The sequence below is a fragment of the Rhineura floridana genome, chromosome 3 (assembly GCF_030035675.1).
Source record: "Rhineura floridana isolate rRhiFlo1 chromosome 3, rRhiFlo1.hap2, whole genome shotgun sequence".
NCBI classification, from domain to species: domain Eukaryota; kingdom Metazoa; phylum Chordata; class Lepidosauria; order Squamata; family Rhineuridae; genus Rhineura; species Rhineura floridana.
The window spans coordinates 66225963-66250007 of record NC_084482.1 but is presented as its reverse complement, the minus strand read 5'-3'; the positions used below and the strand labels follow the sequence as shown (position 1 = coordinate 66250007).

General features: G+C 42.1%; 2 protein-coding genes across 13 annotated transcripts in view; one reads left to right on the top strand and one right to left on the bottom strand.

Annotated features, from left to right (window-relative positions):
- Positions 1-12696, bottom strand: part of NARF (nuclear prelamin A recognition factor) — a 50616-nt gene extending 37920 nt beyond the window's left edge. Inside the window, exons 1-4 of one of the 3 annotated variants that reach the window (XM_061616393.1) lie at positions 5345-5639; positions 5032-5219; positions 3303-3467; positions 960-1037 (exon numbers count right to left, since the gene is read on the bottom strand). In XM_061616393.1, coding sequence (XP_061472377.1) covers positions 960-1037; positions 3303-3329 — 105 coding nt within the window. In that variant the 5' untranslated portion in view covers positions 3330-3467; positions 5032-5219; positions 5345-5639. Of the gene's footprint in view, positions 1-959; positions 1038-3302; positions 3468-5031; positions 5220-5344; positions 5640-12615 lie in introns of those variants that run through there. The other 2 variants (XM_061616394.1, XM_061616392.1) reach the window with 2 other exon arrangements.
- Positions 12697-14231: 1535 nt separating this feature from the next.
- LOC133380001 (cytochrome b-245 chaperone 1) overlaps positions 14232-24045 on the top strand; it is a 36184-nt gene continuing 26370 nt past the window's right edge. For 6 of the 10 annotated variants that reach the window (XR_009761319.1, XR_009761320.1, XM_061616391.1 and 3 more), the window contains exons 1-6: positions 14766-14987; positions 16534-16670; positions 17659-17700; positions 19577-19650; positions 20754-20850; positions 22266-22410. Coding sequence is in view for 8 of the 10 variants with exons in the window: in XM_061616391.1 (XP_061472375.1) it covers positions 16586-16670; positions 17659-17700; positions 19577-19650; positions 20754-20850; positions 22266-22410 (443 nt within the window). In the remaining 2 variants the exon portion in view is untranslated. Of the gene's footprint in view, positions 14500-14765; positions 14988-16533; positions 16671-17658; positions 17701-19576; positions 19651-20753; positions 20851-22265; positions 22411-24045 lie in introns of those variants that run through there. The other 4 variants (XM_061616384.1, XM_061616386.1, XM_061616383.1 and 1 more) reach the window with 4 other exon arrangements.

Sequence of the window (24045 nt, the reverse complement as noted above, 5' to 3'; positions counted from 1 at the left end):
TTTCCACCTCTTTTACCCTCACAAGTATGCTTGAATGCTGAGAAGGTACACTGAGAGACAGTGACTGGTCCAAGGTGACTCAGTAAGCTTTGTGGCTGAATGGGTATTTTTTCAAACTCTACACCACACTGGCTCTCCATCATGTCGTTATAAGTAAAACAATATTATTTTCAAGAGATGCAAGGCAGGTGTATTCAAAAATTTAATATTACTCCACTCCCTGGTATTTGTCTGTAATACAAATTACATGCCCAAGTGCAGGTGCTGTCAACAAATACTGAGCCACACCACTTTTTTAGAGGGTCAAGCTGCTCAGCAAAATATACTTCTAGCCCCTAGAAAATTGCCTGGAAGGTAGGGTGGCACTCAAGAATTCACAAGATTGCCGTCTGTGGTATTGGGGATATTTTGTGACCCTCTATTGATAAGAATGGCTGCTCCTCCTTTATGTACCAGATTGCTTTATAAATATAGAAATATTTTGATGATTAAAAAGTGGTAGAGACTATTGTTAATGAAACCTTGCAAATTAATTAAATGTAAGGAGTTGGAGAAATGACATGATATATGAGTTAGGTGAGCCTTCGCCAACCTGATGCCTTCCAGATATTTTGGATTAAAACTCCCATCAGCCCCAGCCAGCATCTGTGTTATACAGAGAATTCAAAACCTTAATAATAAACTCTTTAAACATTGTATTTTAGAACGCGTATTTGTCTTATTGATCATCTTATCATTAGAATATTAAAATTCATAAGTTATGAGGTGTCAGTTATATTAAATTATATACACACAAACACGGTTTTCCACAAACAAGAAAAAAAAGATGGCTCCAATCCGATCATAGCTAGCTTTAACTGGACTGGGAACAACATGATATCGGATGTAATCCTACACTCACACATCTGTGAGTAAAGCCCATTGAACACAATGTTAGAAATTAACCCAAAGGATATTACCTCTTCATTTTCATTTGAGTTGAGAACATCAACTGGTGTATTTTGCCGATCATCATTCTTCTGTTTTTTACTACATTCCTGAAACAAATCATAAGACTTTATTTGTAAACGAACACACAAGATTGCTGATCAAAGCAGCTGCCTGGGATAAGATGGGATCTTTTTGTTCCTACCCTCATATTTTCAGGAGCTACATTTTTCCTACCATGGTTATTACAGACAGAATGACAGGCAGAACTTGACATGTCGTTGCCCTTATTCAGAGAACCATCAGTGTATGTGGTGGTTTACACAAGTCAAAAAGACAGGCCCCGGTACCCAATCTCAACAGAGAGGGAGTCAACAGAGGGGAGAAGGAAAAGGAAAAAGTGACCAGTCTAGATGCAAGTCTAAGTGAAAATGAGTAAAACCAGTAAATCAGAAAACCATTTACACAGACATCCACCACAAACGTTGATTTCCTATTAGTGTGGACTACCTGTTTGGAGTCACTGTGGCATAAAGCTACTAAAGTGCTGGCCTTGGGAAATACAGGAAACCCAGACTTCCGCCATAAAGTTCATTGGGTGGCTCTGGGCAAGTGGCTAGCTCTCAGTCTAACCCACTTTACAGGTTGTTGCAAGGGTGAAATTAGATAAACCATCCATTCTGTACTGAATGTCTTGAAGAAAAAATAGGATCCACATTTTTCCAGTGATTATTATTAATGTAGTATAACTTCACTTAATTCAAAAAGCCTCTGCAGTACCATCCAAAGCTCTGAATAAGTCAGTGGATTTGAAAGCAAGTACAGGGAAGGAGGAACACATGCAATTAATTTGGAAACCACTGGACAAGATACATATTAGATTGGCAGGGAGCAAATAATATTTAAATCTAGGCATGCCTAAGCCTACTGAAATCAATGAACGATGTCCAATTGAGCCTGTCTGCTAGCAGGATAGAGTTCCACTTTGCTAATGGGACTTTCCCTTCCTCCCCTCCCCCCTGCAGCCCCTGCTGCAAGCACCAGATCTGCTTTGGAGGGTTGGGGGACCATTGGGGGGGATACATGGAGGGTTGCAGAGGGGAAGAGAGGAAGGGGAAATTGGGTCATGCAACACTGAATATCCTCCAAAGGGTTTCAGCAAGCCTAATTCTGCATACAGTCAGGTTTCAATCACTTAAGGCAGCCATCCCCAACCAGCGTGCCTCCAGATGTTGTTGGACCAGAATTCCCATCTTTCCTGACCATTGGCAATGCTGGCTGAGGCTGATGGGAGTTGTGGTCCAACAACATCTGGAGGCACACTGGTTGGGAAAGACTGACTTAAGGCATGGCCGCTTTCCAAAAAACAGTATATGTCCTCTTTAGGTGGCTTGACAAGCTGGGGAGGATGGTGCAAAGTGTGGGACTTAAACTGGGACAACTCATCAAGCTATTGCATGCACATAAATATTTTCAAAGCTAAGTCACACACATATACAGGTATAGTTTATGAACAAATATGGTTCTTGAGGGCCCACAAGGCAACTGCAACCACAAAATGCAATGCCAGCATATATATATAGGAATTTGAGGACCTAGCCGCATCAAACCTAACTGAAAAGACAGAAACTAAGAAGGTAATTTGGCAAGTAATGGCAAAATGGCCACAAAAATGCTGTTCAAAACTTGTTATAACAGAGCATTACTAGCTGCTAAGACTGTGTGGGCCTGACACTGGAAATGCCTTTTCTCCTGTTTGTCAAAGAATGATTAAAATGCTGAACATTACAAAAATGGGCAAACTAACTGATGTATTTCCTTGAAGTTCTGAGGAAAGCAACTTCATTGAAAATGCACTCCATTCATTTCTTCCTAAAACATGCATTGTAGTTATACATATGGCTGTTTCTGTAGTTTCAAGAGTATGAATACTTTTTTTAAAATGCTGTTACTTCCCCCAATCCCCTTTGTACATAGAAATATAGACTAGTAGGACTACATTAGCCCAGAAGGCCATCGATTACAGGGCATCTTAAACTATTTGAGCGCTGGTAACTTGATAACACTCCTCATCACAGCTTAGTAATGATGTTCTGTGCTCTAGATATAAGCAAAACATTTGAGAAATCCAAAACAAAACCCTTATGTTCAAGTAGGCTACTTTTAACTGTCACTTGCTGGAATCCTATGAATGTTTACTTGGAAATATGTCCCAAATAATTCTATGGGGCTTTCCCCCAGGAAAGGCTACACAGGATTACAGCTGTGCAACCCAGTCCTGTGCATGTTTACTCACAAATAAGTCTCACAATGGGACCTACTTCTCTGGACATATACAGCCTTAGAATCCTATAAGTTAAAAAAAACCTACCCACCTTTTTGGTGCAATTTTCACACTTCATTTGTGGGTTTCTTTGTGCTGATTTTCTTTGGTGTGTGTTTTATGTGTTGCTGTGCTGAGTCTTGCTCCAGATGTTGCTTCTTATATTCGCACCCAAAAGATGTAAAAGAGGAAGCAGCTGCCTCTGGTTTTCACCTGCCTGAAACAGTAAAAAGCACAAAAAGACTGATGGTGGTTGCCCTTTACTGCTGTTATCACTTTTCAGATCTCTTATAAACCATACTTCTTTTTGAATGAAGCTTTCTGGAACCAATGAGAAGCTGAGAAGGAGGGACGACTTGACTGCTCAGCTGCCAGCTCTACCTCTTTCGCTTTTGAAAGTAGGAAGTTTTTGATCCTCTAACATTGCAGAACTGACTGAAGGGCAAGAAGTACCCATTGTCCACTCATCTGACACAGAAAGGCTGTCTCATTGAGCTAATCCTATCAACGATTAGCTCCAGTGAGGTGTATTTGTATTGTACGATATAGTCAAATCCAACACCTTGCTTCTCTTGCAGTGAAATCAAGGCTAAGGTGATAGCCTTAACATGTCTCTCTGGAGCCCAGAGGGAGAAAGGAGATGGTTTTCAGACATCAGTGCAAGAGCATTGCATGGACTGGATATGAAGTGACAGTGACTCAGGGAAAAGCACAGGGGTGTATGTGAAAAGCCACCTCAGATATGTACTAATGTACCTCACTCAAAGACTCCTTAGCAAATTCTCTTCCATGTGAATAGCACAGCTTCCTTTCAGAATATAGCATGTGAAAAACAGAAATCATTAAACACATCTGGGAGTTCTCTAAATGCCTGTGGTTCAGCTTGACATGCTTCACAACAGCTGTTTTCTCTCTCAGGTGTTCAAAGCTCCAGACTAGTCGTTGCCATTCACTTCTGCCTTCAGAACTGTTACCTATTACGAGTATTTAGACTTGATGCTACCAATGGATGGGTACAATTCCCAAATATCCCTTATGCCACAGAAAATGCCCAGTGTCCTTAACTTCAGAACCCAATAGCCCCTAAAGGAGCAGATATCGCATAACTCAGCAGCATCCATTATTTTGAGATGTTGGTAAGTAGAAACTGCCATTTGTGGCAACTCAATGTAGGAAGTACATAAGTGAATAATGACCCACACACATTTGCACTTTTGTTGAATTTTGTGGGTAGGGTATACATTTCTCTCTGGAGTTGTTCGTATCTGTCCATTTGCTACAATAATGATCGGGACGCAACTGCTCCCTGGCCAAGTCTCTTTTATCTCCAGCCCATGATATCTAGCCAAGGTTAACAGATGCCTGGACCAAACGAAATTCTTAAGGCAAACGTAATTGATATACAAGCTGTGAATGTTCATACCAGGAGCATGGAGCAGTACAGCCTGTCCTGGTTCCCTTAATAAAAATGAGGGCTATTCATGTTACAAGTCCTCATGGAAACCAGTGGAATTTACTCACATGTATGCATAAGACACTTCAGTCTGCACTACAAAGCAACCGAGCCATTAGCAGCCCAACCTAAACTCATTTACTTGGAAGGAAGAGCCGTTGATTTAAAGCATGCTTTTGGATCTCAGTTTAACTAACCCTTAATCTGCCTCTGCCTCCCATGTTCAAACCAGAAATAGTTCTCCTGTATTCTGTGGGGTCTCATTCTCGGCTTAAGCATTTAATAGCTGCCCTTTTAAAAAGAATGGCCAACCCCGGTAAGAGTTTACCTCAGGGATTATATAGACCATACTGCGTGTGTGGCAGTTTGTGGGAGTCCTGGATTCTGATCTTTTGGAACGGATACGGGCACAAATCCAAAGCCCTCGCAACGTTATTATGAGTATTTTTGCAAACTCCGCATATAACCAGCAATTACAACATCTTATGCTTGCGACCGCAAGTCATTCCTTCTCCCCTGCAGATACAGAAGGAAGAACAGCAAAAGCCAGCTGAAAACAGGCACAGAGAAACGCAGCCGCAGCAAAATTACAACCATGCACAGGAATGAAAGGGAAAGAGAGAAAAGCAGACACACAGTACCTTGTTGCATAATTCACTTAAGTCACAAATGGCATCCCTAGGAGAAATTAAATATCGTCAAAGCTAAAGACTGGTGCACACGGCTATGAGGCGAGAAGGGAGGAAAGCACCCCAGGACACATGCGGGGGTTCCAGAGCGGTTCCCAAGCAGGGTGTAAAGCGCTCTTCTTTTTTCCTCCTATTTTTTGGGTAGTCTCGTTTGTCTTCCCTCCTCCCCCGCCGTTTGCAAGCGTTCATTGTAGACCTGAGAGCCGTCACGTAGTCACAAGCATTGGTGTGGAAAGGCGAGGGACGGCGGCGCCCCCTTGCGGCAGAAAGGTGTGTTTCAATGTGCCCTCATTCACCATGTTATGTTTTGCCTTTAAAAAAAAAAAAAAAAAGATAGCGGGAGGACCAGCGGAGGGTGGTCCTCAGGATTATGTTCCTCACAAATTAAAACAACTGAGCCTAACGCCTGACTTTGATCTTTTTTCACTAAATTCAGTTCTCTCTTTTGCTGGTGGTGTCTCCTGTGTTTGAAAAGCAAGCATCTAATCTAATCTATTTTAGACAGCCAACTGTCAAGGATGTTTCAGGCACAGGATATCCCTCCTGTGTTTAGCATAAGGAATTGGCCCCTGGTTGCCTTCTCATCAATCATATTAGGTTTAGGTCATTTCCTCTGCTTGCTTTTGCCAAACAGTAACAGCGTGAGACGCTTGACAATTTGGATTTTTGATTTCCACTTGAGACAGGCCAATATGCGATTCTGACCCCCACAGTTATCCTTAACCTTCAGCCTAACATTGAGCTTTAACACTTTCCTGCTCTTTAGAAAGGCTCCTTTCTAAATGTATTATTTCTCGTAGTTTATCTAATGCAGGTCCAGGTATACATCTTAAAAGTCTGGTCCTGAACATATTTCCTAAGAAGCATGCAATTCATCCATTCATTTTAGAGTTGTTTAATCATAAGAACTCAAAAAAAGCCCTGCTGGATCTAGCCAGTGACCCGTATAGTCCAGCAGCCTGGTCTCACAGCCAGCCAGATGCCCATGGGAAGCCTGAGCGCAACAGTAGTCTCCCCACCTGTGATCCCAACCAACTGATATTCAGAGGCATACTATCTCTTCTGACAGTGGAGGCAGAACATAGCCAACATGGCTAATAATCACTGATAGCCTTATCCTCCATGATCGGCTTAACCTGTCCCTCAAGAAGTTCCCTGGACAGCCTACAAAGAATTAAGATATGCACATCACATACTTAAAAGTGGCAATATCTAAAACAGCAGCCTAAACCATGTTTGTTTGAAATTCATCCTTATATTTGTAGTTAAAAATCAATGAATACAGGAAAAGATGGCAATCAGGTAGATGGTCATAATTAGAACAGTCCACCTACCTAACATTTAATTGACATCTTGCCCATACTTAATACTGTTTCACATTACAGAACTGGGCAGAGGAGCTTCTGCGTTCCCTGGAATTAGGTTCATGAGTATTTAATAAAAATTAAAAAATATAATAAAAGAGATTGGAAATTTGACCTTGTTTTTTGTTCATCAACAAATATATAGCATGCACATTTGTCCTTCATAGCATTGAGTCAAAACACAATTTTCAGCAGACATTTTGAGAACTATTGAAATTTAGGATTTGAACTTTAATGTTTTATATTCAATACATTTTAATTTATAAAATGAATCAACAGGTGTTATTGGGCATTTGCTGTCCCACATATACACTGAGAATGTTTTGCATTTTTTCATTTGACTTTCGGGACTTCATTTCCTATGATTATATGATTATATGACCAGTGACCCTGAGATAACCTTTTCATCTGGAACAAGATATATTTTATTTATTATATTTATATACTGCCCCATAGCCAAAGCTCTCTGGGCAGTTTACAGAAATTTAAAAAATTGAACATTAAAAACAAATATACAATTTTGAAAACCACACAAAGTTTAAAACCATGAAGCACAGATAAACCAGGTAAAAGACCTGGGGTCAGAGCTCAGTACATGCTGTTAGAATGCCTGGGAGAAAAGGAAAGCCTTGGTCTGGCACCAAAAAGATAACAATTACATGGGTACTGTAATTATTACATGGTAAGAGTTTAATCAGAGGCAAAAGTGTGTTGAAAGTAAAGACTCACAAAAGATTGAATATTTCTTGATGTTGCACTTCTGATACTGTAAAATATTATATTGAGGAGTGCAAAATTTTCTGCACGAATGCAGTCAAGCAAGGCAGAGAAAATTAATAAGGGAGAGTAGCTAAGACATCCTGGATTTCTAAGTATAAACAAGGGTTGATGACAAAGGATAGCAACCCTGAATCAATAGCTTCTGAACAACTTTGTGTGGTAGGAGCATGTTGTGCCCCCTTTAGCAATGGGAATAACACAGCCAGACAGGTTTTTGGGTGAAGTAGGGCCACAGCTTTATTTATTAGAGCAAGTAAAGCGGGGTTGGCATGGCAGTAGGGCAAGGATCCGCTTCATTCCAGCAGCCCTTGCTGCAAAAATGGTGAGTCAACCCAAGAAGCAGTTGGGAACTACCCTTGGGAGTTGGCCTGCTTTAGACCCAAGTGAGGTGTGAACCTAAGGCACCTGTGGTCCCGCTGACCAACTAGTAGAGGGGGTTGTGAGCTGCATGAGGCGACACCCCTCCTGAGCTAGGGGCGTGGCCATCGTGTACCCCACTGGACTTCTTATGGGAGCCCCCCTTATGATTGATCCTGCTCAAATGCCATTTCCACCTAAAGTTGTGACAGAGGTGAATGAACACCTAACAATTGCACAGCGAACCACTGAAGGATAGACGAAAAAACCTGTTCAACAATGGGGCCAGATTCACTGAGAGGAAAAATTCCTATCCAGCCCTGTCAACCAGCGACCCAGTTAAACACAGCTCAGTGGCACCCTAAGGCCAACGGACAATAGGCAGGTAAGATGGCGCCCGAAGAAAGAAGCTGGCTCTCGGCAGATGGGCCTTTAAAGGCCCAGGCCTGGCTCTGCCCCTTGGCTGCTCTTGCGAGACTGCCCAGGATTGTGGGTGATCTCGTGAGAACTGGGCATGGATGGGAGGATACTATCTCCTCCCTTCCGTCACTGCCTGGGGCGTACTCCACAATTAGCACCCCGTGCAGAAGCTCAAGGCTTGGCTTCTCTGACATTGTGAGCGAAGTTGGGTGACGCTGATATAAAACATCAAAAAGAGGAATGTTTAGTGTTTCCTTCTCATCAACAGGCTTGTTTTGGGAAATTAAAACTGAATTGCTTGTACATTGCACATAATTATTGAGCTATTGGATGAGCTAGCGAGACCCTGACAATATGTTAACAATCCTGTTGTTGTGCAATCAACTGTATGCGAAGAAGCACTTTTGTGATGCATCAAAGTAGTTATGATCTAATTTTTAAAACTGCTGGGAAGAAAGTCACATTGTGCAACTTAGATTGGCTGGTGATTCTTTTCTCCTGCAGATGTCTCCTGGTTCACTTGTTTAAACAGTTTGGGTGTGTGTTATTAAATGTAACCTTTGCTCAACAGGCACCTCTAGTAAGGTATACTTTGGACTCTTGTGCTTGTGTTTCCTATGGCATGCTACAGTAAAGTTTCACTCGCTTATGTTTCCTTTGTATAAATGGGATGTTTATGTTTCCATTGTACGTATAAATCTGTTTGGTTGTGGCATGTTGGACCCAAACAACACCTTTCCAGCCTCACAGTTCTTAGATGGCAAGCAGATTGTAGAGAGAAGCATCAGCTCTAATGGCAGTGTTTATTTTAAAGCAGTGATTCCCAACCTGGGGGCCACAGGCCACAAGGGGGTTGTGGAACAATAGAAAGGGGGCCACGAAGAAGAGTGCAGAGGAATGCCACCTCTGCCACCACCGCAAGAACAGTAGGCAGAAGAATATGCGATTATTTCAAGAAATTCAGGAGTGAAACTCAGGAAGGCTTGCTGCTTGTTCAGCGCCCGCCTGCCTGCCTTCTGTGTGCACGCATGGGCACCACACAAGTCCTCCCCTCGCACGTTCCTTCCGTGGGTAGCCCTGGTGGATTGGGGTGTGTGGGTGGAGGAGGTGATGGTGCTAAGGTGAATCCTTCCATTCCTGGAACCGCCTCAAACGAGGAGGAGGGGCGGCAATGGCGGAGCAGGAACAGCAGCGCACTGTCTCTTGCCGCTTCCGTTATCATGGCTCCCCTGTGCAGCAGCCTGGCCTGCCGGGGATGCAGGTGAGAAACCAGCTGACTACTCCTTCCCCTCTCTTTTTTCCACTTAGGCTTGAAATTGCTACCGAGAGGTTCCCAAATTAGAAGGGCGCAGAGGGAAGGCTTGCGGGAGACTGCACCACACACTTCTCCTCCCCCCCCCACTAGTGATATGCAGGGCTTTCCCCCAGGGTTGCTAACATTGGGAGGAGGCGGAAACAGTAGGTGGGGGGGTCAGGGTGGGACGGTGTCTGGCCAAACCTGTGTCTGGCGGGGGGGGGCAAGGGGATGCCTGAGTGTGATGGAGTTAACAACAATTCAGGCTGTCTCATGAAAAGAAGGAGGGAGAGGATGGTGTGTTTCCCAACTTGCCTTGCTCAAGGAACCACCCCCTTCTTAAATTAATGGACAGCCCTTCCCCCTTTCGTTATTTGGGTCCTGTTCTCATCTGGGGGCTTAACTCTGTATATGGCCCAGATCTTTTAAAAAGCAACAACCTTGTACTGAACCACTATAGTTAAGGAGAATAGATGACCCCTAGGTACCTAGTAAGTTGATTATCCTTCAAATTTTGTTATAAGTTGTTTATATTCTGTAATCTGCCCTGAGACTTTCTGGTGAAGGGCAGATAATAAATATCATATTTGTTGTTGAGATGAACAAAAAATGACATTACTTAACACTTCAGGGAATAGGGATACAGCCTGTGCTGGATGGGGTTACACTCCCCCTGAAGACACAGGTTCGCAGTTTGGGTGTGCTCCTGGACTCAGCGTTAAATTTGGAGTCCCAGGTTTCTGCAGTGGCCAGGAGTGCTTTTGCACAATTAAGATTAGTGCGCCAACTGCGCCCGTTCCTTGAGCTGTCTGATCTGGCCATGGTGACACATGCCTTAGTTACATCCCGTTTAGATTACTGTAACGTGCTCTACGTGGGGCTGCCTCTGAAGACTGTTCGGAAACTTCAGTTGGTACAACGTGCTGCAGCCAGAATGCTAACTGGGGCTGGTTACAGGGACCGTACTACCCCCCTGTTAAAAAAGCTCCACCGGTTGCCAGTCTGTTTCCGGACACAATTCAAAGTGCTGGTGTTGACCTATAAAGCCCTATACGGCTTAGGTCCAGGCTATTTATCAGACCGTATCTCCCTGTATGAGCCTGCCCAGGCCCTGAGATCCTCAGGAGAGGCCCTTCTCTCAATACCCACATCTTCTCAAGTATGACTAGTGGGGACGCGTGAAAGGGCCTTCCCGGTGGCTGCCCCTAGGCTTTGAAATTCCCTTCCTAGGGAGGTAAGAATGACCCCCTCTTTGCAGTCCTTCCGCCGACAAGCAAAGACCTTCCTATTCCAACAAGCCTTTGGAATTGAAGGATGCTGCATTGCTAATGTCTATTATATCATTTTTAAACTAGTTTGAACTTTTTTAGCGATATGTGTGTATGGTTTTAATATTGGAAATAGTTTAATCTTATTTTAATGTAGACTGTATGTTTTTAATTATATGTATTTTTTATCTGGAAGCCGCCATGAGTTCCAGTTTTGGAAAAATGGCGGGGTATAAATAAAGATAATAATAATAATAATAATAATGTATTTTTTCAATTAACATATACTAAAATTACAACAATTAGCATGTGAGGGTCACAAAAAATTTTGAGTTTAAAAAGGGGGTCCTGTACTCCTAAAGGTTGGGAACCACTGCTTTAAAGGAAGGTTTTTGCTTTCAAGACAGCATGACTACCCTCAGTAGATCTTAATGGGTAAGAACCATAAATGGAAAAGCAGTGTCAGCTCAAGGCACTATGCTGCCTGAAACAGATTCCAGTGCCATTATCTGCTGCAGCCAGGCAATACTTTTAAAACTGTTGCTGCATCTTTCAGAAACCAATTGATGCCTTCATCTGTTTCTCCCTCATGTGCTATCTGCAGCAGCCTGCTCCAACCTGTGGTATGGCAACCTGTGGGAAAGGTGCTCCTTGAGATAATCTGGACCAAAGCTCCATAAAGCTCTTAAAAGTGCACAGCCTAAAATAAGAACTGATCCAGTAAGTCCCCGGTTCAAATCTCGCCTCAGCCATTAACTTTGTTAGGTGTAAGGCACAATCCTCTCAGCCTCACTATACAAGGGGGGAATTGAGGAAGGTATTAACAGGCTCCTGAATGGTACAGCAACAGATTTTAAAGTTGCCTGTAGCAGGTGAGGGCACTGGAATAGGAGAATAATAATGCTGGCCTAGCTCAGCCATGCAAATGAGTTCAAAACACTTTCCATGCATTATTTCAGTAATTACTACAACATTCTTGTAAAATAGGCTAGACTTGTAAACAGACACTTGTCTGATTGCCTGTGGCAAGTAAGAATCAGCTTTAGGAGGCTATGTAGGATTGCTGACACCTTGAAAGTTGCCACCACAACAGCTTGCCTGCCTGTCCGGCCATTTCTGGCTTTGTAATTTGTGGCCATGCCCATGACACAAACTGAATTCTTGTCTATGTTATAAAAGCTTCCCTGTGCAGCTTAGAGCTCTCTCTCTCTCTTTTTTTTTTACTGTTACCTATGTTTGAACCATTAAACTGTCTCTGAAAAGGTCCAGAATGCCACATGATTACATGTAATTCAGTGAACCATATTCCACCACAAATTTGTTTCCCCATACCTAGATGCTAGATATTCCCTAAATAAAAGGGTAAAAGCACTATCCCTTGGTTAACAATATAAATGACATTTCTTATTCCATGCAATCCTATTTGAGCATTGGAAATACATGCTGAAAGGTCATTATACATTTTGTTTTGTTAGTCTGAGAACTTAAATTTAATTAAAACCTAAACTCTTTAGTGAGGAAGCTACTTTATATCAGTGTCAGACTATTTTCCCATCTAGTCAGTATCGTCTATTTTGACTAGCAGCAGCTCTAGGTCTGGATCTTTCCCTTGAAAGGAGAACTATGAAAACCATTCAACTGAGACCAGAGACAGAAATGTTATAGTGACCTTTAAAAACAACAACACCTAGGTGTGATGCTGAGAGTATTTGATCCCATTCAGAGTAGAAAAACACTCACTGTTCTGCCGGTTCCAGTGTATTTCTCCCTCTCTTCTAAAAATGGGGACACACGAGGCTAGTCAAACTCCACCCCCCTTTCCTGTAAAAGCTGGTGGGAGCAGCTCAAGTTTTTTTAAAATTCAGCTTCAAAGAGATTTTGCAGCTGATCAACAGATCAACCCATTCCCCCTTCAGGTGTGGTTAATGGAAAAGCTTTGATCTGGCGACTAGTGTGTTTAATATCTTGATAGTCTTTATTTGTACAATTAACATCCATGTACTGATACTTACATCTGTCAGACTGCAAATGTAAGAGTTTTGTATTCATGATGCTACGTTAGTCGGTCTATGAAACAAAGGGATTGGAATTTTGTCATTCAATTGGAATTGTGTGGACTGGAATGATGGTTTTCTGTAAGGTTCTGTGAAGCCGCCGAATAGTTGTATAGAGCATGGAGAATACACACGCCAAGGTAGCACAGCCCTGGGACTTTTTCAGAGCAGGAGCGATGATGTCATCTGTCAGTGTGCATCAGCTCAGGGTGATATACATGATTGTGGGCCCCCCCTCTGCCCCTCCCCCCCATCACACACACACTATTCTCATAATAACAACTGTAAGGTAGACTAGGTTCAGTCAGTGATTGGCCCAAAGTTGCCTCGTAAACTTCATGGCTGATCAGGGATTTTAACCCAGGTTTCCCCCTGCTAGTTGCTGCTGTTGTTGTTATGTGCCTTTAAATTGATTACGACTTATGGTGACCCTATGAATGAGCGACTTCCAAGAGCAACTAAACCATTATGTTCAGATCTTGTAAGTTCAGGTCTGTGGCTTCCTTTATGGAATCAATCTATCTCTTGTTTGGTCTTCCTTTTTTTCTACTTCCTTCTGTTTTTTCCAGCATTATTGTCTTTTCTAGTGAATCATGTCTTCTCATGATGTGTCCAAAGTATGATAACCTCAGTTTCATCATTTTAGCTTCTAGTGACAGTTCTGGTTTAATTTGTTCTAACACCCAATTATTTGTCTTTTTCGTGGTCCATGGTATCTGCAAACTCTCCTCCAACACCACATTTCAAAGGAGTTGATTTTCTCTTGTCCACTTTTTTCCACTGTCCAACTTTCACATCCATACATAGAGGTCAGGAATACCATAGTCAAATGATCCTGACTTTAGTGTTCAGTGATACATCTTTGCATTTGAGGGCCTTTTCTAATTCTTTCATAGCTACCCTCCCCAGTCCTAGCCTTCTTCTAATTTCTTGACTATTGTTGCAGTTTGGTTAATGACTGTAGTCCATCCAGCTCAATATGGTCTACACTGACTGGCAACGGCTCTCCCGCATTTCAGGCAGGGAGTCTCTTCTACCCCTCCTTAGAGATACTGGGGATTGAACTTGTTACCTTCTGCATGCAAGGCAGAAGCTCTACCACTGAACTACAGCCCCTCCCCAATTAACCAGTTAATTATAATTGGCTACTATAGAAAAAGACGCCAGTTTTGGAATTTGGGTGTGGGGAGGATGCCAGAGTGTTGTGATATTACCCTATGAGGAGTTAGTCTTCCATCTTGCCCTCCCGCCCTCCAAAGGCGGAGCAAACGAATATGCCCACACCTAATATTGCCGACGCAATTTCATGGGAAACCGCCTACGGTCTTACAAGGAGTTACGATATGCTCTCAATAGTTCTCTACTAGTGAGGGTTCGCGTTCCCAGTTACAGCTTTCAGAATCCTCCATGTGCAGATCAGAGCAGGGGAAACAACAGAAGGACCAATGTAAAAACCTCATATAAAACTGGCAGGGGTAAAGGACTGCTTTTCATTGCGGTGCCTTGAAATAATCGCACCTCCGATCTAAAAGAGGAGGGACCCTCGCAATTCTGTTCCAACATCCAATAAGTGAGCACAGTCATCATCCACTCAGCAAAATGTCATTTTTGGTAGAGGATATGATTATTTGAAAGCGCTGTGTTATTTGTTCAGATTAGTTCCTTAAGTACTTCTACAACTTTTGTCTCGCATTGAGAATATTCTCATCAAAATCGGAAGTGAGAGCTGTGTAGAGCTGTTTACAGGGTATATATCTATGGTGTGGCACTGAAGGGATTTATACTCTCTCTCTCTCTCTCTCTCTCTCTCTCTCTCTCTCTCTCTCTCTCTCTCTCTCTCTCTCTCTCTCTCTCTATGGTTGACTATGAAGGACTCTCTGGTTTACGTCTATGGTTTTGAAGCATCGCGTTCTCCGCCCAAAAGAATTTGGGAAGCAGCCGTGACTTAGGTGAGCTTGAGGACGAGGCGGCTCGGGGGCGGGAACATCTAACCGGACCGGGTGGCTGAAGAAGAGGGGAGCGGAAAAGGAGAGGACTAAGAACTGGACACGGGTGGTGGTGAGTGGAAATGAGAGGGTGAGATGGGGAAGTGACAACTAAATAGCAGGGCTTTTCAATAGGGAGACACCAACGTCTGAAGCGTTGTATCGGCGAAGGAGGATGGGGGGACCTGAGCATTGGGGAGGAGCGGCTGGTGTCTTTTTACCCTTTCCTATTCCAGTGCTCAGAACTCTCTGTTCACAGCAAGAAATGGTCAATGGAGGGAAATGCTACTCTTATTTCCCGTTTTTGCCCCTTCCAGTTTTAAAATGCGTGTGCGGTACTCAATTAAGCCGTTACTTGCAGGAAAGAAATGATCCACGAAGCAGAACATAAACGTAATTTTAGGTTTCTTATTTGCCTTTGGGGGGTGTTGGAAGGGGGTGTCATAGAGCACGTTTGTATTGAATGAAGGTGACGAAACGGAAAGGCTTTGTGGGTTTGTCTCGTGCTTATGTTAAAAGCAGCAGAAGCTGGGTAAAAAGCTAGCTGTAAAAAATTTCAGGGCCACAACTGTTTCTGCCAAATTGCAATTTGCCACTATTTCATAACGTTTTTATATATTTTCTATTTTGCCATGTGTGCTCTTAGGTTGATCTGGTAGGTGTGGTTTCATGTTTTGGGGGGTACATGGTAGATGGGTGGTAAGTATTTGTGTCCTTCAGTCACTCATCCACCATGTAGCATCTCTTAGTGCATAGGACAATTGTTATGTTTAACGGTGTCCTATACTCCATGAGATGGGCCCAGGGGTGTAGTCGTCCAGTGTCTTGGCGGGTCTTAGACCCCTTACATTTTTGGGAGCAGGGTCCCAGCCAGGTTCCTGTATCTCCAGCATCCTATGAGCCAATCAGCATGAAAGGGGAGTGTGTTAGCCACTGAGAAGAATCTTCTAACATGGCTCCTTGTCCTTTCCTGTTGATTGAAGCCAATCAGTGTGAAAGGAGGTGAGCAGTCACTGAGAAGACTCTTCTCAGTAGCTAACACACTCCTCTTTCATGCTGATTGGTTCCTAAGGACGTCTGTTGTTGTGGGAGAAGGCGCACTTGGGAAGGAATGAAGAGTGTGGAGATGAGGACAGAGAGCAAGCAAGTGAATGAGAGGGTGTAGCTGTAAGGGGGAGTGGCGTGACTGTCATGAAGGGACCCTGCACTTCTGAATTTGTCACTATATTACTGGATGGGCTTCTCAACTCATTGTGTAAGAATATCCATTCCCTTGGTGAGACTTGCTTGATACATATAAAGGTTTAAAAATTGATTTAAAAAATGCAAAAGTTTGAAAATTGAAAGCTTATGACAGGAAAAGGTACCATGCATGTGAATGTAGCTTTGCCTGTAGAGATGTAGAGAGTGCACATTCTGCTTTAAAGTATGTGGATTTGATTACCCTAATACTAGGCATGTGCATTTGTACTTATTTCAGCATTTCTGAACTTGATAATAAATCTATGCTGGACTTGGGGATACCTCAAGCTATGAAGGGGATTCCTCAGGAAACTGATAGATATGATAAGGGCCTGTAAGAAGCACCTCAATTTGTTTTATTACCTGTTATTCTCTAGGTGGCTTCTGTGAGTGCTCTGGGGTTCTGTGGATTCCCCCTCCCCTCCCAAGATGTATATGCTGGTTGAAAACCACTCAAATTTTGTTCTTCATTTGAAGAGGTCACCGAGTATCCGGTCTTGGTCTCTCCTTGTAGGTAAGTCTTCAATCTTGTATCACTCCTAAATTCTTGAACCTTCATTTTTTATTTAATTTTTGATGAGTTAAAACAAACTGCTGATAAAACAGATTGAAATGAAATGTACACAGAAGAGAAGATCCTACTGTTGCTTTATTGGCCCTTTACTTACGTGAGAAAAATCTTTAGTGAATATAGTGAGGGAGGCATGGACCTCATGTGATGGGCAAGAACTTGGATAGGTGGGATTCGATTTTACATATTGATTAGAACATTACCCAGAACTTCAGTTGCAGGCCACTTTTCTGTGATAGGCTCTGTAACCTATTTTCCCCCCACAGTATCTTTCTGCTCCACTCCCACCAATAGTAATTGCAGTTGATTCTGGAAGTCCTCATGAGCCAGCAAGGTAATACAGTTGTTGCAGATGAATGCATATAGTTTTCTATTGGCCTCACACTTTGTTTATATTACATATTGTAATCTTTGATAAAAGTCCTCTAAGCTCAGTCAAGAGGGATTTAAATGGTCTTCCTACAGACAAGAAAGGCAACAAGTCTGATATACAGAACTGGAAAAAAATCTTTGAAGGGGCTCTGAAAATTTCATTATGATGTGACAGACTCAGAGTCATCAGTTATGAAATCATGAAGAACTGTAGCTTTTGTTGCTTTTCTCTGTTTCCCCATAAGCACCTTAGAGGCATGCATAGAAAAATAACATCACAACTGGTCTGATTTGATATTTGGCTCTTTTTCAGATTTCAAGTAAAATTTTCTTCTCACTTGCGTAATATGCACCATTGTTACAGAGTTCAAGGGAAGAGTTAGCTCAAATTGATTATTGCTTTTTTGAAAAATTATCAATTCTATGCTATTAGTACACTGACAATTAAAAGGCTTCTCGATGCAGACATAAAACTCGTGCTTTCTGAGAACAAAACGCTAAAGATGGTTAAATAGCTGAAAATACACTCTAAACTCATAACTGTTCTTTGTCTTTGTAGGGATCTCTTCTGTAGGCCTGGCTGCTGCTTACTATAGTGAAGGTAAAGTTCTTGTTGAATTTCTTTCGCACACCTACATCTTTTCCTTCCAAGCCTTCCAGTCTTTAAATATTCTTCTGTTTTGTTTTGATTTGTGTCATGCTCTCATGCTTGGGCTCAAAATGGGTGGCCGCAGTTTTGAATGTTGTATATGGATCCCTGACTCTTAATGGGCTTATAGTAAAAACAGTTCACACAATGACTCAAACTAAGATGAGGGTGGAAAGTTGAAGTCTATGTGTGTGAATTAACATTAAAGTATTGATTGGAGCAAACGTAACATACCCTTACACATGGAAAATGATTAGTTTTTCTGAAAATGGTGGAGCTGGGGTAGCAGAAAAATCAGCTCCTAGCTAATGTAAGAGCAGGTGTGTGGATAGTGCCTTTTTCTCTCCCTACGTGACTAATATCATATGGGGTAAGAAGCAGGGATGAGTGCTCTTGCCCAGTCCCCATCATCTTCCACAAGTTGGAGGATGACTGCATGGGGAGCCTGCTCTATTTGTGTAGGGTCCCCATGTGATTTAGAACCCCAGAAAATCCCTGCCCCCAGATGATCATCCACCAACTTGTGGAGGACATCAGGGACTGGGACAGCAACGAAGGGGAAGGTGCTTGTCTGCTTCCTCCTCCATTCACTAGAGAGACAAATGACTGAACAGAGCTATAAACTGAAATTGAAGTGTTGTGTGAATGCTCTTACTAGGCTGCAATCCTAACCCCGCTTGCCTAGAAGAAAGCCCTGTTAAATTCAATGGGACTGACTTCTGAATAGACAAGGTTAGGATTACACTGTTAGAATCTAATAAAGTAGGCTGTTGTCTATGAAAGCTTATGCTTTTTGTTCTTTGAGTTCAGACAATAAAGCTGGTACATATTTTTCAAAGCTATGAGTGGTATGAAACAGTGCAACCATGGAGCCAGCCCAGAATTTTGTAATGCGGCCATATCCTCTGTGCTACCACATCACACGCCACGCACTCTGTGGTGCAGAGTGGTAAGTGGCGGTAACGCAGCCGAAACTCTGCTCATGGCCGGAGTTCGATTCCAACGGTAGGAGGAAGTCGAATCTCCGGTAAAAGGGGTCGAGGTCCACTCAGCCTTCCATCCATCCGTGGTCGGTAAAATGAGTACCTGGCATATGCTGGGGGGTAAAGAAAGGCCAGGGAAGGAACTGGCAATCCCACCTCATATATACGGTCTGCCTAGTAAACGTCGCAAGATGTCACCCTAAGAGTCGGAAACGACTCACACTGTAAGTGCTGGGACACCTTTACCTTTACCACATCACAAACCCTTTTTATTTTATTGTACTTGTGTCCTGATAGCTGCCAAATGCAACTGTCTTGAATGTAAATGTGCCAGGAATACAGAATGATGTACACACATTTATCAAACTGATAATCAATCTGTTTGAATTCAGATGAAGTGCTAAACTCTGGTTTGCCATGACATGCACTGGTGGTGAATCTTGGCCTCTCATGCTTCCCCCTTTGCTCTGTATATGTTTGTGTGTGCGTGGGGGGGGCACCACAGCTGAAAAAGGCCCCCTCTCTTCTCAACTCACTTCAGAGGACCCCAGAAGTAAGGTTTTGGAGGATTGTAATACATGGGATCTGGCTTAAAAGGAGGATATCTGTTTACTTGCTAAAAAGCTCTAGTTCCTTCTGACCAGAAGGATATAAGCTAAATGCCCCTTATTGACACAGTGTGTGTATTGTACTGAAATCCTTGTTTCAGTATAAACAGGTAATCACTTCAGTTTACAAAAAATGTTCAGTTCTTAGTCTTTCAAACATGAAAATAAGGTACTAGTTCTAAAGTCATATGGGGGTTACAAGCTTGTTTCTAACTTGAAATATTTTGTATTATTCAGATAGCTTGGGATGGAAACTCTTTTATCTTGCTGGCTGTCTCTTTGTAGCTGTGCAGAATCTGGAGGAGTGGGAGGTAAGCAGCAGGCTGTAAACAGGAAACTTGGTTGCCTTAGCCAAATAGTTGTTAACATTGCTCATTCTATACTGATCTGTTAATGTTGCTTGTCAATATTGACAAACTTGGTGGCAACTAGAATTAACCAGACTGCTGTAAGTTAATTTAACTACAATATAACATAATGCTGCATGTTAACTTCAGTTACGATTTTGACATAGATGCACCATTGACCCTTTGAATGAATAATCTCTTTGGAACCTGTGTCTGGTAGCTTTTGAAATACCCAGCCTATTTTTATTTAAAGGTAGAATTTGTTTTGGAAGTTTCAAGGTCTACTTTAAGCTATTGTCTGTTACATCTGTGTATGTTTTTTCACAAGCATTTTGTTTATTGCAATTATGCAACTTTTCCTTGAGCGGTGTGTTTAGACAAAATTCCAAATTTCATACTACCTTAATCCTGATATTTACCCAACCTTTTTATTTCATGAGCTATGATTTTCCCTAGACTTTTAGATATTGTATTTTGGCATCCTTTCCTCAGACTCTTAGGGTGTCTTTTTTCCTTTTTGTGGGTTTCTACCTTTATAGAGTAGATCTGAAATTAATCACATCTGGGGGAGTGACTGAAGAGAAGCTATAGCTTAATGGTGAAATTCATTGTTTATGTGTGGATGATTCCAGGTTTAACCCTGGTTTTTCCCAGAGGAAAGACCTCTGCTTGAGATGTTGGAGAGAACACCACACTGGTCAGTATAGATAGTATTTGGCGAGCTGGACCAATTAGTTTGATTTGGCATAAGGCAGCTCCATGTGCTCACAGGTACACAGTTTGTACACAATGAAGCCGCTTATTTTGTCACAAGTGGCAATGTCCAAATGACAAGTGTGCTGGCCTTTACTTACTTACAATATTCCTTTATTGGCTTTTAACACAAATGTTCCCAAGGCACTAGCCATGTAACTCACTGTGGGGGTGATCTTTAGCTGGCCCTTTACACCCAGGAGACACGAGCAGGGATTTGAATTCACAGACTCTGGGATCCCAGCCAGGCTCTTCTCCCCACTGTGCGATACCAGCTGTGTTGTGCGATACCAGCTGTGTTTTTTTCTTCATAGGAGGCTATATTTGACAAGGATGGAGGAAAGGTTTTCCTAAAGACATTCAACCTTTACAAGAAGCTGCTGACCCTGTCAAGGGCAGGTCATGAACAAGGTAAAGCCACAAATGAAGCAGTATGACACATGTGTTGTTCAACATCACTGGTTGTATTCAAAGTAGCACTAAGCAGATCATTCTGTCAGCTCAAAGGTTTCTTCTTGTGCGCTCCCTAAATCTGTTCTGGGGTTTCTTCCGATTCCCCAGAGTAGATTTGGGGATGGTGCAGAGCACCCATGCTGGGAGAAGAGGGAGGGAATTCCCTTGCACTAGTACTAATTCTTGTGCTAGCGCAAAAATGTAATTGAATACCACCCACTATCTTGAGTTCAGGGCTGTATGTACACCGTACTAAAGAAAATGTTCTAGCCATGGGGAAGAGTGAAGAGCTTACTCAGGACAATAAAGAAGCTAGTTCCATTATGTTTATCTGCCTATTAACATTAGGCAGGTACCCTCACTAGACTGTTTTAGAATCCTGCTAAAGACTTTCTTTCAGCAAGCCTATCCAAATACATAATTTAGTTATACCTATATTTTTTAATATTTGCCAATTTTATCTGTGTGTCATTGATAAGTGTTTTATATTGTTTTATGTATCCTGCTTAGAGAGGTTTTTTTATTAAGTTGTTTATAAACTTTTCTAAACCAATTTTTGCTACCTTAAGGGTTTTTTTTGTTTTTAATGGCTGTTGAGATTCCCAGGTTGCTAAATTCTGCAGCCAGAATAGAGAAGAGGATAATGAGGTTTTAGTTTGGAGCATATAGGCTGAGCATGAGCAAAATATTCTAATTTGAATGGTGAGAGACTGAAAACTACTATCGTATGATAATTAAGCACATCTATCAGAGATGCTATAAATATAGGGTGCTCCATATTGTGGCAGGTGGTTGGACTAGACAAGGCTTGAGCTTGCTTCAGATGTTTTTCCTGTTGGTCAAACTTTATAAATGTTGTAAAGCTGCTAAAAAAGAAAAGTTGTTTGGTTCCCAAAGAATAAATACTCATACTGCCATACCATGTTTCTAAGATGGAAATTGTCTTGGTAACAAATCCCAGCTACAAAGACCAAACACATGACTATGGATATACTATTCACAACTGATGTGGTTATTGTGAGAGGATCTGGGACCTAATTTTTCCTAAGGGTTATCACGTGATTCTATCTTTTTGCCATAAAATCTGTAATGCAATTTTTACAAACATGAAGTGAGAGAAACTGAGGTTGTAGGGAGAAAGATTCTATGCCACTAACTTTTGGTGAATGCTTTAGAAAGTTAACTTTCTACTGCCTCCGTTACATTTTCATTTAGTTCTGGTGGTCCTTAAAATAATGGAAGGTAGCCTGGCAGCAGCATGAGAGGGAGCTTGGACTGTTTTTGCTAAGTTTAGAATATGGGAGTCAAACGCAGCTAGTATTGCTTGGCATCACAGTGCTAACAGTTTAATATTCTGATCCTTTGCCAAATAGTGGTGGTTCCACTGGATGAAATTCGGGCTGTGAATGTGGAAGAAGAGAAAGTACGCTATTTGGGGAAGGGCTACCTAGTCGTCCTAAGATTTGTCACTGGGTTTTCGCACCCTCTGACACAGAGTGCAGTGATGGGCAGCAGAAGGTACAGTATGAATCCCCTCTTCTGTGATTCTTCAGGACATGTAAGAAAGCATCACTTAACCTTAGCCTGGCAATAAAACTTTCAAGAATCTAGTTGATTTTGTGGCATTTATAGTAATTGCAGATGATGGCCTCAGTTGCAGGAGGCAGGAAATGTCTTCTGCACCAGTTGCTCATAGTGGAAATATGCCACAAAGCAACTAACTAGTATAATTTGGTTCTAGGTATTCAACAATCTGGGTGACATTTTCATGACTGTAGTACATGATTGCAGTTGATGAACATGTTGCATGTATTCTGTTCTGTAATTATGAACCCGAGGTGTGGAGAACATTGACTTTGGTACGTAAAAATGTGTTGGAAAAGTTTTCAAAATCTGAGTTTAAAAAGGGTATATAAGAGCCCAGTTAAATCTCGCTTAATAAACTAAGACATGAATGAGTCTTGTTCCCCCACATGCACTTGCCCTGTTAAAGAGCCATCTAGAGCAGCTTCCTGTTCCCACAGTGGCCAACGACTGTGAGAAGCCTACAAGCAGCATGAGAGCTCAACAGCACTTTTCTTGCTTGTGAATTCCAGCAACTGGTATTCAAAGGCAATACTGCCTCTGACATTCAGCATAGTAGCCATTGATAGCTTTATCTATCATAAATATTTCTTCTCCCTTTTAAAGCCATCCAAGGTGGTGGACATCACTTCATGTTATGGTAGTGAATTCCAGAGTTTAACTATGTTCTGTTGAGAAGTACTTCTTTTTGTGTGTCCTAAATCTTCCACTATCAAAAAAGAATCCTGATTTTTACTATGTTGTCTTGTTACTGAACTGCAGCATATAGTGCCTTGCAAAAGTAATCAGAGCCCTGACCAATGCTCTCATATTACTGAGTTACAAATGGTACAGTGTAATTTTGTCCTGTATGATACTTTATTTAGAAACACTGAAACTCAAAATCAATTATTCTCAGGTGACATTGATTTTATGTCGGGAAATGTTTGTAAGAAACATAAAAAACTGAAACCTGTTTGCATAAGTATTCAACCCCTGTGCTGTGGAAGCTCCCAGTTTACACAGATGAAAGAAATTGCCTTATCAAGGACACAATTGGCCTCCATCTGTGAACCATTAAAGTTGCTGCCACATTGTCAGGATAAGAATCCCGTTGTTGAAGGATCATTGGTCATGCTGTGGATCTGAAGGAAAATGAGGACCAAAGAGCATTCTACAGTGAGAGATCATGTAATACAAGTGCATAGATTAGGAAAAGGGTATAAAATAATATCCAAGTGTTTGGATATCCCAGTGAGCACAGTTGGATCAATAATCAGGAAGTGGAAGCTGCATCACACCACTCAGGCACTGCCAAGAAAAGGCCACCCCTCAAAACTCAGCAATCAAACAAGGAGACTTGTGAGAGAAGCCACAGAGGGGACAACAATCACTTTGAAGAAGCTACAGAGTTCAGTGGCTGGGAGTGGAGTAATGGTGTACCAGTCAACCATAAGACTGCATAAGACTGGCCTGTATGGGAGGGTGGCAAGAAAGAAGCCGTTACTCAAAAAGTGCCATCTGAAAGCACATCTGGAGTTTGCCAGAATGCATGAGAGCGCCCTGGCAGGAATGTGGGAAAAGGTTTTG